The sequence below is a fragment of the Pseudophryne corroboree genome, chromosome 3 (genome assembly GCF_028390025.1).
Source record: "Pseudophryne corroboree isolate aPseCor3 chromosome 3, aPseCor3.hap2, whole genome shotgun sequence".
NCBI classification, from domain to species: Eukaryota; Metazoa; Chordata; class Amphibia; order Anura; family Myobatrachidae; genus Pseudophryne; species Pseudophryne corroboree.
In genome coordinates, this window is record NC_086446.1 from 228,305,208 (window position 1) to 228,318,273 (window position 13,066).

The following is a 13,066-nucleotide window of genomic DNA, read 5'->3' on the forward strand; positions in this document are numbered from 1 at the left end:
CTAACTGAGGCTTGGAGGAGGGTCATAGTGGGAGGAGCCAGTGCACACCAGGTAGTCATAAATCTTTCTAGAGTGCCAAGCCTCCTTCGGAGCCCGCTATTCCCCATGGTCCTTACGGAGTTCCCAGCATCCACTAGGACGTCAGAGAAATAGTCTTTAGTGTGCGACAAAGTGGCTATATACTACAGAACAATTTAAAAGTGTATAAAGCACATTTTAAAACATTTGTTTTGATGGAACGTACACAGATAGACATAAATATATTTAAAAAGGAACAGTTCTAATAAGTATCACTGCTGACAACCAATGTCCCCATTAACTCCACCCGTTCACGCTGTCTAACTAAAGACAGTTACAGCAATTCATTCAGTACTGCAGAGAGTGGCCAGCTGTGTCAGGAGTCAGGACCCTGCTCAGAAGAGATGTTTTTGAGGTCTGATTACTGTTTTCATCTCTGGGGTGAAGATCTATTTCTGTCCCGCCGTCCTCAGTTGTGTGGAATGTGTGTGAGTAAAGCAGCTGTATTTATGTCCACAAATGAGAGCCTCTGAAATTCCTGATCTATAAAACATCTGCTGGACCCACCGCCTCTCACACTCAGGGCATTAATTATAGCAGCACTGGAAAAGGATCATAAAGATGGAATCTTCTACCAGTTGGACGAGAAATTCTTTCACATCTTAGCACTCAGAAAAACACAGAGAAATAATAGAAGAGGTGGAGATGGAAATGAGGAGTGTGCCTGAGAAAAGAAAACAGCAGAGAAAATGTTCTGCACCTGTCAAACATTTTATTTTTCCCCTCGCCCACCTTCCCTCCACAGATGTGATGTGTATATAATAATAAGATTTTACTTACCGATAAATCTATTTCTCGTAGTCCGTAGTGGATGCTGGGACTCCGTAAGGACCATGGGGATATAGCGGCTCCGCAGGAGACAGGGCACAAAATAAAAGCTTAAGGATCAGGTGGTGTGCACTGGCTCCTCCCCCTATGACCCTCCTCCAAGCCTCAGTTAGGATACTGTGCCCGGACGAGCGTACATAATAAGGAAGGATATTGAATCCCGGGTAAGACTCATACCAGCCACACCAATCACACCGTACAACTTGTGATCTGAACCCAGTTAACAGTATGATAAACGCAAAGGAGCCTCTGAAAAGATGGCTCACAACAATAATAACCCGAATTTTTGTAACAATAACTATATACAAGTATTGCAGACAATCCGCACTAGGGATGGGCGCCCAGCATCCACTACGGACTACGAGAAATAGATTTATCGGTAAGTAAAATCTTATTTTCTCTGACGTCCTAGTGGATGCTGGGACTCCGTAAGGACCATGGGGATTATACCAAAGCTCCCAAACGGGCGGGAGAGTGCGGATGACTCTGCAGCACCGAATGAGAGAACTCCAGGTCCTCCTCAGCCAGGGTATCAAATTTGTAGAATTTAGCAAACGTGTTTGCCCCTGACCAAGTAGCTGCTCGGCAAAGTTGTAAAGCCGAGACCCCTCGGGCAGCCACCCAAGATGAGCCCACCTTCCTTGTGGAATGGGCTTTTACTGATTTTGGCTGTGGCAATCCTGCCACAGAATGTGCAAGCTGAATTGTACTACAAATCCAACGAGCAATCGTCTGCTTAGAAGCAGGAGCACCCAGCTTGTTGGGTGCATACAGGATAAACAGCGAGTCAGATTTTCTGACTCCAGCCGTCCTGGAAACATATATTTTCAAGGCCCTGACAACGTCAAGCAACTTAGAGTCCTCTAAGTCCCTGGTAGCCGCAGGTACCACAATAGGTTGGTTCATGTGAAATGCAGAAACCACCTTAGGTAGAAATTGAGGACGAGTCCTCAATTCCGCCCTGTCAGAATGAAATATCAAGTAAGGGCTTTTATATGATAAAGCCGCCAATTCTGACACACGCCTGGCTGAAGCCAAGGCTAACAGCATCGACACCTTCCATGTGAGATATTTTAAGTCCACAGTGGAAAGTGGTTCAAACCAATGTGACTTTAGAAAACTCAACACCACATTGAGATCCCAAGGTGCCACTGGAGGCACAAAAGGAGGCTGTATGTGCAGCACCCCTTTTACAAATGTCTGAACTTCAGGTACTGAAGCCAGTTCTTTCTGGAAGAAAATCGACAGGGCCGAAATTTGAACCTTAATGGACCCTAATTTTAGGCCCATAGACAGTCCTGTTTGCAGGAAATGAAGGAAACGACCCAGTTGAAATTCCTCTGTAGGGGCCTTCTTGGCCTCACACCACGCAACATATTTACGCCAAATGCGGTGATAATGTTTTGCGGTTACGTCCTTCCTGGCTTTGACCAGAGTAGGGATGACTTCTTCTGGAATGCCTTTTTCCCTCAGGATCCGGCGTTCAACCGCCATGCCGTCAAACGCAGCCGCGGTAAGTCTTGGAACAGACAAGGCCCCTGCAGTAGCAGGTCCTTTCTTAGAGGTAGAGGCCACGGTTCGTCCGTGAGCATCTCTTGAAGTTCCGGGTACCAAGTCCGTCTTGGCCAATCCGGAACCACGAGTATAGTTCTTACTCCTCTCCTTCTTATGATTCTCAGTACTTTTGGTATGAGAGGCAGAGGAGGGAACACATACACTGACTGGTACACCCACGGCGTTACCAGAGCGTCCACTGCTATTGCCTGAGGGTCCCTTGACCTGGCGCAATATCTGTCCAGTTTTTTGTTTAGACGTGACGCCATCATGTCCACCTTTGGTTTTTCCCAACGGTTTACAATCAGGTGGAAGACTTCTGGGTGAAGTCCCCACTCTCCCGGGTGAAGGTCGTGTCTGCTGAGGAAGTTTGCTTCCCAGTTGTCCACTCCCGGAATGAATACTGCTGACAGTGCTATCACATGATTTTCCGCCCAGCGAAGAATCCTTGCAGCTTCTGCCATTGCCCTCCTGCTTCTCATGCCGCCCTGTCTGTTTACGTGGGCGACTGACGTGATGTTGTCCGATTGGATCAACACCGCCTGACCCTGAAGCAGAGGTTTTGCTTGACTTAGGGCATTGTAAATGGCCCTTAGTTCCAGAATGTTTATATGAAGAGACGTTTCCAAGCTTGACCACAGGCCCTGGAAATTCCTTCCCTGTGTGACTGCTCCCCAGCCTCTCAGGCTGGCATCCGTGGTTACCAGGATCCAATCCTGAATGCCAAATCTGCGGCCCTCTAGTAGATGAGCACTCTGCAGCCACCACAGGAGAGACACCCTTGTCCTTGGCGACAGGGTTATCCGCTGATGCATCTGCAGATGCGATCCGGACCATTTGTCCAGTAGATCCCACTGAAATGTTCTTGCATGGAATCTTCCGAATGGAATCGCTTCGTAAGAAGCCACCATTTTCCCCAGGACCCTCGTGCACTGATGCACTGAGACCTGTCCTGGTTTTAGGAGGTTCCTGACTAGCTCGGATAACTCCCTGGCCTTCTCCTCCTGGAGAAACACCTTCTTCTGGACTGTGTCCAGAATCATTCCTAGGAACAGTAGACGTGTCGTTGGAATCAGCTGCGATTTTGGAATATTTAGAATCCACCCGTGCTGACGTAACACTACCTGAGATAGTGCTACTCCGACTTCTAACTGTTCCCTGGATCTTGCCCTTATCAGGAGATCGTCCAAGTAAGGGATAATTGAAATGCCTTTTCTTCGTAGAAGAATCATCATTTCGGCCATTACCTTGGTAAAGACCCGAGGTGCCGTGGACAATCCAAACGGCAGCGTCTGAAACTGATAATGACAGTTTAGTACTACAAACCTGAGGTACCCTTGGTGAGAAGGGTATATCGGGACGTGGAGATAAGCATCTTTGATGTCCAGAGACACCATATAGTCCCCTTCTTCCAGGTTCGCTATCACTGCTCTGAGTGACTCCATCTTGAATTTGAACCTTTTTATGTAAGTGTTCAAGGATTTCAGATTTAAAATTGGTCTCACCGAGCCGTCCGGCTTCGGTACCACAAACAGCGTGGAATAATACCCCTTTCCTTGTTGCAGGAGGGGTACCTTGATTATCACCTGCTGGGAATACAGCTTGTGAATGGCTTCTAGAACTGCCTCCCTGTCGGAGGGAGACTTTGGTAAAGCAGACTTCAGGAAACGATGAGGGGGAAACGCCTCGAATTCCAGTTTGTACCCCTGCGATACTACCTGTAGAATCCAGGGATCCACTTGCGAGTGAGCCCACTGCGCGTTGAAATTTTTGAGACGGGCCCCCACCATATCTGAGTCTGCTTGTAAAGCCCCAGCGTCATGCTGAAGACTTGGCAGAAGCAGGGGAGGGCTTCTGCTCTTGGGAAGCGGCTGCATGGTGCAGTCTTTTTCCTCTTCCTCTGCCCCGGGGCAGAAAGGAGTGGCCTTTTGCTCGCTTGTACTTATGGGAACGAAAGGACTGAGATTGAAAAGACGGTGTCTTTTTCTGCTGATGTGGAGTGACCTGGGGTAAAAAGGTGGATTTTCCAGCCGTTGCCGTGGCCACCAGGTCCGATAGACCAGCCCCAAATAACTCCTCCCCTTTATACGGCAATACTTCCATGTGCAGTTTGGAATCCGCATCCCCTGACCACTGTCGCGTCCACAACGCTCTTCTGGCAGAGATGGACATAGCACTTACTCTTGATGCCAGGGTGCAAATATCCCTCTGTGCATCACGCATATATAATAATGCATCCTTTAAATGTTCTATAGTTAACAAAATATTGTCCCTATCCAGGGTATCAATATTCTCAGTCAGGGAATCCGACCATGCGACTCCAGCACTGCACATCCAGGCTGAGGCGATTGCTGGTCGCAGTATAACACCAGTATGTGTGTATATACTTTTTAGGATATTTTCCAGCCTTCTATCAGCTGGTTCTTTGAGGGTAGCCGTATCAGGAGACGGTAACGCTACTTGTTTAGATAAACGTGTGAGCGCCTTATCTACCCTAGGGGGTGTTTCCCAACGCGCCCTAACCTCTGGCGGGAAAGGAAATAATGCTAATAATTTTTTAGAAATTAGCTGTTTTTTATCGGGAGAAACCCACGCTTTTTCACACACCTCATTTATTTCCTCTGACTCAGGAAAAAATATTGGTAGTTTTTTCTCACCCCACATAATACCCTTCTTTGTGGTACTTGTAGTGTCAGAAAGGTTCAATGCCTCTTTCATTGCCGTGATCATGTAACGTGTGGCCCTACTGGACATTACGTTTGTCTCGTCACCGTCGACACTAGACTCAGTATCTGTGTCAGGGTCTGTGTCGACCCACTGAGGTAACGGGCGTTTTAGCGCCCCTGACGGTGTCCGAGACGCCTGGACAGGCACTAACTGATTTGCCGGCTGTCTCATGTCGTCAACAGTTTTTTGCAAATTGCTGACAATATCACTTAATTGTTTAAATACAATCATCCAGTCAGGTGTCGACTCCCTAGGGGGTGACATCACCAACGCAGGCAACTGCTCCGCCTCCACATAATTTTCCTCCTCATACATGTCGACACACGCGTACCGACACACAGCACACACACACCGGGAATGCTCTGATAGAGGACAGGACCCCACTTAGCCCTTTGGAGAGACAGAGGGAGAGTCTGCCAGCACACACCCAGCGCTATATATATATATACAGGGATAACCTTATATAAGTGTTATTCCCTTATAGCTGCTGTTAATTATTGTTATTTGCTGCCAACAATGCCCCCCCTTCTCTTTTTTACCCTGATTCTGAAGCAGGACTGCAGGGGAGAGTCAGGGAGCCGTCCTTCCAGCGGAGCTGTGAGGGAAAATGGCGCTTGTGTGCTGAGGAGATAGGCTCCGCCCCTTCACGACGTCCTTATCTCCCGCTTTTTTGTGTAAAATGGCAGGGGATTAAAATACATCCATATAGCCCAGGAGCTATATGTGATGTATTCTGTTTTGCCACCTAAGGTATTCTGTTATATTGCGTCTCAGGGCGCTCCCCCCCCCAGCGCCCTGCACCCTCAGTGACCGGAGTGTGAAGTGTGCTGAGAGCAATGGCGCACAGCTGCGGTGCTGTGCGCTACCTTAGTCTGAAGACAGGATGTCTTCTGCCGCCGATTTCACCGGACCTCTTCGTCTCTTCTGGCTCTGTAAGGGGGACGGCGGCGCGGCTCCGGTGACCCATCCAGGCTGAACCTGTGATCGTCCCTCTGGAGCTAGTGTCCAGTAGCCTAAGAAACCCGATCCACTCTGCACTCAGGTGAGTCCGTTTCTTCTCCCCTTAGTCCCACGATGCAGTGAGCCTGTTGCCAGCAGGTCTCACTGAAAAAAAAAAAAAAAAAACCTAACTAAACTTTTATTCTAAGCAGCTCAGGAGAGCCACCTAGATTGCACCCTTCTCGGCCGGGCACAAAAATCTAACTGAGGCTTGGAGGAGGGTCATAGGGGGAGGAGCCAGTGCACACCACCTGATCCTTAAGCTTTTATTTTGTGCCCTGTCTCCTGCGGAGCCGCTATATCCCCATGGTCCTTACGGAGTCCCAGCATCCACTAGGACGTCAGAGAAAATGGGCCGCAATGGTATGACGTTATTGCATAAGTCTCAGAATTGGGCTTCAAGAAGGAATCTTTCCAAGCACTGTGTAATAACTACACATTTTGGACTAAAGATGGGGTGAAATGACATGAGTCCTTACACCTTGAGGCTGTGGCCTGAGGACACAGACTGCATCATGAAAACCCTGCCCACGTTACAAGAAAAATAAATGGATTCAGGGAGACGGCCCACTCTCCTGGGAGCATTTCACAAAGTTTGTGAGTCTCCCGGAAATACTGGAGAGTAGGCAGGAATGGTAATAACACAACACAATGTAGGTGTAAATGACAAGATCTAATGGTTTCCAACATGGAATAAATCCAAATGGCTGCGCTACCAGATAAGATTCTATTAATGTACAACGGGACAATTTTCAAATGTTTTAATACTACAACTCCTGCCAAAGTATATACCTATAAATATGTGGGTATTGATAAACGTACAGGAATGGCATTATAGGGTAATAGAGAGAAAGTGAGAACCTGACCAAGAGTAACAGCAAGTGTTATAGGCCCTATACACTGGTCGATCTGACTGAAAGATATGAACGAGATACCATTCATATCTTTCAGTGTGGAGGCACAAGCGATGAACGATGCGCGGCCCCGCGCTCGTTCATCGCTGGTGCCCTGTCGGCTGTGCATGCAGGCCAATATGGACGATCTTGTCCATATTTGCCTGCACTTCTATGGAGCCGGGTGACGGGGGGAGTGAAGAAACTTCACTCCCCCCTTCACAGCCCCTCCGCCGCCAGGTCGCCCGTATCCGCCATCAGGCTGTTCGGCGGCATATCGTTAAATGTGTAGGGCCCTTTAGACAGAGCACTGCACTTCACATATTTCAATGAGTCTCCTGACAAAGTAACGAATGCTGGGTAAGAATATAAAAAAAGTTATCTATTGAAAAAGTTGCGGCAGCGCTGGTCGTAATTTCCCTTGATGCAGACTGCTGAGCAGGTCTTTAGGGCTGACGGTGATCCTTACCAGGAGTGTCTTTGCCAGGATGTTCTCCGTAAGTTTGAAGTCGTTCCTCAGCTGTTTGCTTTTGGAGCTTGTCCCTTCCATTTCCTCATCAGCATAGAATCGGAAAAACTGTGACTCATCTTTAAACTCGCTCTTCTCTAATACTGATATATTTATAAAGAAAAAGGAGATATGTTCATACAAGGTAACGTGATAATATTTATACAGCATAATTATAACTAGTAGTTATGGAATCTGTTAGAAAATGAGGAACCACCTCAGACATTTAAGCCCAGTACTCACGGGCCGATCAAGGAGAGATGCGTGCTGAGCGTACCGCTCAGCACACATCTCTCCTGCCGCTCAGCACAGCGCGATCTGTGCTGAGCGTGCGGGGGGAGACGGGGGGGCCGCTCACTTCACCCAGCGGGTGAAGTGAGCGACCCGCTAGATTGGCCTGCATGCAGGCCAATCTAGCAGCGGCGATAGCGATGTGCGGGGCCGCGCATCGCTATCGCCGAGGGGGCTACACACGGAGCGATCCTGCCGATATTCTAAGCAATCTAGTCAGATTGCTTAGAATATCGCTCCGTGAGTACCCCCCTTTAGCAATATCTCCAGAATAGTTTGCCCTGATTAAATACATTGATTACTTACTTTAAGGCCATTTTCTATTTACAAAAGAAAAACACAAGAGTTTCCACCTTTTTTACTTGATTATTTACATTAAGCCTGGCTAACCTGTGACGCGACAGCTGTTGTGAAACTACAAGTCCCAGCATGCTCGCCCACAGTTTTGCTATTAGGGAATGCTAAAACTGTGGCAGGGGCATGCTGGAATGTGTAGGTTCACAACAACTGGAGAGCCACAGGTTGGCCGGGCCTGATTTTAGCTGTTACCATGTCTGCCCACAAAAACATACTCATTCATTTATATACCACAAAAACATACTCATTCATTTATATATTCCAAATAACTACCCTATTTTAAGCCTGCAGACTGACCCGTCACAAGCACAATATATAGGGACCATTATTGTGAGACTGGTCCCAAATAACACCAAATGCACAACCCACAGCTGTCTTTAGACTCCACATAGGAAATTATAGGTCACACGTCACTGCTTGTCTAGGGTTTACTGACAATGTACAGTGTACTCCAACCACACAGCAAAAACACAGGCTATAAAAAGAAACTTCAAATGAGACAGGACAAGAAAAACATTTAAATATCAGCTCAAATCTTTCTCCAAGTCTTTTAATGCCAAGAGGTGAGGGATCTAAACACATCACACTACACTCACATCTGGACTGATGATCACTCTACATTGGCTGATTTAAAGGAAACACAATGTAATGTATGGTCTGCGGGGCACTGACCTCTGATTATCAGCCCCCTACTAAAATTGCTATATATGTAGTTTTCCTGGCCTAAATTTTGCTAAAAATATATATATTAAAACTGTAAGATGCATCTTTCACAAACAAGATGTAAAGGCTATGCCCGATTCTCACAATGCGACAGGCGCTAGGTCGGCATCGCAAGCACATAATGACTGTGCTTGCGATACTGACTATGTGCGAATTTGGTTCAATGTCAATTTTGACTATCTCTTCTATAGAGATAGTCAAAATTGACTTGCCTGCTCAGTATCTAGGCTTGCGATGCCGACCGCGTGGGACCGCGCATCGGCATCGAATCGGGATCGCAAAGTGACGTTCACCTTGCGATCTGCACTCACTTTTCTTATGATTTTGACTATATAGTCAAAATTGTAAAAAAAAATCTCACCGTGTGTACACACCATAAGACTTCCCAGTAAATGTTCCCGCTTTGTAAGATTACTAGTTCAGCTTTCGCATAAAATCTTTTGAATTTTGCAGTCTATTTATTTTGATTCACTATTAACCAACTACAAGTGTTGGAACCCTCAGTCCCCAGTGTAACAATGGGATAAGATGGTACAACATGCCATATTATTAAATTCTTAGTTACCAATGAATATTTATTAAAAGGTTCAAACTTCAACACTGACTACTCAGACTTCCCCTTTGGCAGATCCAGTGGGAAGCTCTGAGAAGTCTGGGAAAGACGGGATATAATTACACAACTTAAATCATAACCGCCACAGGACGATACCAGGCATGATATTACACCACTGTGGGCAGAGAACAATAACAAGAACTAAATCATTACGCAGGTCCCTGCTCACAGCATCTCTGGCCTAATGGTGAGATTGGCAGATACTCCCAGGAGTCCACCCACTATTTCAGGAGCTGGCACGTATGATTAAAGTCAATAGACATTATAGTGGCATTCAGTGATATTCAGGAGACATAAAAATATTCACCTTCCAATTTGATCAACCTAAAAAGTTACATTACTTCAATGTATCAATATCATCAGCTATCTGAGAAAACACAGCCATAATGCTGCCTGCAATATATAACAAACATGGAAATCTTCATCATTTATGAGTCTACCCTGTAAACAATTGTTTGCAATCCGAGACAATTGTATTGTGTGTCAAATTACAGTAATCTCAGGTCAGCATTTGCTCTCAGATAAATTCAGTGGGAAGGGGTGTCCCAGAGCCATGCAGTGAGAAGGGGTGTCCCAGAGCCATGCAGTGGGAAGGGATGTCCCAGAGCCATGCAGTGGGAAGGGGTGTCCCAAAGCCATGCAGTAGGAAGGGGTGTCCAAGAGACCTGCAGTGGGAAGGGTTATCTCATAGACATGTAGTGAGCAGGGGTTTCTTAGAGCCATGCAGTGGTTGTGGTTGCCACAGAGCAATGCGGTGGTTGGGGCTGCCCCAGAGCCATGCGGTGGTAGGGGCTGCCCCAGAGCCATGCGGTGGTAGGGGCTGCCCCAGAGCCATGCGGTGGTAGGGGCTGCCCCAGAGCCATGCGGTGGTAGGGGCTGCACCAGAGACATGCGGTGGTAGGGGCTGCACCAGAGACATGCGGTGGTAGGGGCTGCACCAGAGACATGCGGTGGTAGGGGCTGCACCAGAGACATGCGGTGGTAGGGGCTGCACCAGAGACATGCGGTGGTAGGGGCTGCACCAGAGACATGCGGTGGTAGGGGCTGCACCAGAGACATGCGTGGTAGGGGCTGCACCAGAGACCTGTAGTAGTAAGGGCTGCACCAGAGACATGCGGTGGTAGGGGCTGACCTAGAGCCATGCCTTAAGTGGGGTTATCTCAGAGCCATGCAGTGAGCCGAGAAAAAATACTGACATTATTTCCTAAATAAACCAAGGTCCTCAGTTGTTCATGAAATGCTTCAACAGATCAAGAATTATGTTTATCTTCCAATTCTATTAGAAGAAATATAGTATATATTGTTCTTTAAAGCAGTGCTATTACCATGATGCATAAAACCATTGTTGCAGAGTCCAACGCCAAGAGCAACGGCTTCCTCTCTCGTCTGACAATCGCCCTGGAATCAAAAAGACCAAGTTACTTCTCATCTGCCTCCCTTCTATACATTTCGTAAATTACCTAGGATTCAAAATAAAACAAATATTCCAATTGCAAGGATCTCAGCCTCATCCAACCACTTATTCATTTCTTTTTATAAATAGCTCCATATTTCTCTTGCAGGAATTGGCAAGACAGAACAAAGGAAGCATCAATGAATGGCTGTTACTATGATAGCCGCATTATCATAGCTAAATATAGACTTTTTGTTTTATAGGCAATTAAGGATATTGTTAGATTTAAGTAGCATAGCTGTAGGCAGCCAACTTCGCCAAGTATGAGCAGAGTGACTGTTACCGGAGCTTAGATTTTCTCACTCATCAGCATAGGCGGAATAAAAGACAGAAGTCATTTCTCCTTTGATTTTCCTTAAATTGTTTTCATGTCTAAATGAGACCAGAAGAATAAAATAAATAGATTGAATGGCTGGGTGCCTGGATATTATGAATGGCTGGGTGCCTGGATATCTTGGAAAAACTTTCAGATCCATATGGGTGTAACTTCCAAAAATGTCAGAGGAATGTGTGTCACAGAGATTCAAGCTGTTGAAATCAGTGACATCTTTACAGTATGCTTATTTTAGAATTTTAATTGAAAAAAAAAAAAAAAACAACTAAATAAGAAATTGCACTGGTGTTAAAATGTTCAAAACTATTTTTATTAACTTTGTTTAGACCCTTTTATGAAATATGGTGATGCCAATGGACACAAAATGGTGACAAGTTGTTTGACCGAAACCTGAAGGTCTCACACAACTTCAGTGGAAATAAAGAGGCATTTTACTGCACAAATTATATGAATAAGTATTGGAGACAAGGGCTGGCTGGGCAGGGGGGCAGGGTGCCATCTGCCCCCCGGGCCAGTGCAATTTAAGGGTTCCAGGGCCACTGTTGCATTGCATTCCCTGTGAAAAGCTGGGCCACATGCTTGAGTCTGCCTCCCAGGCTGAAAGTTGCCAGACAGCCCCTGATTGGATAGACATACAGTAGTTTAGTGCAACCACAATAGCACACTATTCTATTACTTTGGACACTATTATCGATGCTGAAGACAAAGCAGTACATCCACACATAATACCAGCACAGTGTCCTGCCCCACACAACCTACCAGTCCTGTATAAGTATGCAGAGTCTTTTCTTGGAGTTGGGTATGGGAATAGTCCCTGTTAGTCGGCATGCCAACTGTTGGGATTTTGAAGGGTCGGGATGCAGGAGTCGGTATTGTGACCGGCAGTCACATAACTACATCCCTTTTCTTGTAGTCAGTGTACAATTGCAACCCCATGCTATGATTGCTAGTGCATAATATAGAAACTATTCGCTGCTGACATATTAGTTGGATGAGTGCACCGTAAATTTATCTGGTTTCTTTTCCTTTTCCCCTTTCTATGGGGATTTGATTCCATATCCTTGTTTAAACCAGTAGGTAGCACCTTTGTGAGCCTTCTAATTTTGTCTCATATATATATATTGATATATGCGCATCCCTAAAATAGGGTGTAATTAGATATGACAATAGGCACTCCAACTTTGTGATTAACATTATAATTTACTAATCTCGGTGCGGGTTACCCTCCAGATCTGGTGGAAGCTTATTGCTTGACCAGTATTGGAACTTTTTGGATTCGCCATAGATAACTCCTCTTTGGAAACTAGTCTGCAATACAGAACCTATTCTCTGTTAGATAGCGTACACTACAGAATCCATTTTATGGTGACTAGAGAGTTGCATAAAGTTATTAACAGAACCCTTTCCCTAGAGGCTAATGTGCAATACATAATCCATTTTCTGGTGTATAGTGTACAATACAGAACCTATTCCCTGTGTACTTAGAGGACTGCCTGCCCTGCCCTGGTCCAGTTAATAATAAACTTGTAAGATCATGGCATCTGAACAAAGTAATATATCTAAATACACTGTTGAGGGGTATTGCCAATAGGGATCTGTTGCTGCTGGGGGAGATATATAGACACTGGGGAATGGGAAGTCATTTTACAATGGAGGTCTATGGATATGGGGGATGCAATACACTCCCTAAGCATGTTTTTTTTTCCAG

The 13,066-nt window shown here is 46.0% G+C and overlaps 1 protein-coding gene across 3 annotated transcripts in view; it reads right to left on the reverse strand.

Moving 5' to 3' along the window:
- PREX1 (phosphatidylinositol-3,4,5-trisphosphate dependent Rac exchange factor 1) overlaps positions 1-13,066 on the reverse strand; it is a 454,902-nt gene that overhangs the window by 123,224 nt on the left and 318,612 nt on the right. For all 3 annotated transcript variants that reach the window (XM_063958866.1, XM_063958867.1, XM_063958868.1), the window contains 2 exons: positions 10,897-10,969; positions 7,549-7,691 (listed from right to left, as the gene is read on the reverse strand). In XM_063958866.1, coding sequence (XP_063814936.1) covers positions 7,549-7,691; positions 10,897-10,969 — 216 coding nt within the window. The remainder of the gene's footprint in view (positions 1-7,548; positions 7,692-10,896; positions 10,970-13,066) is intronic.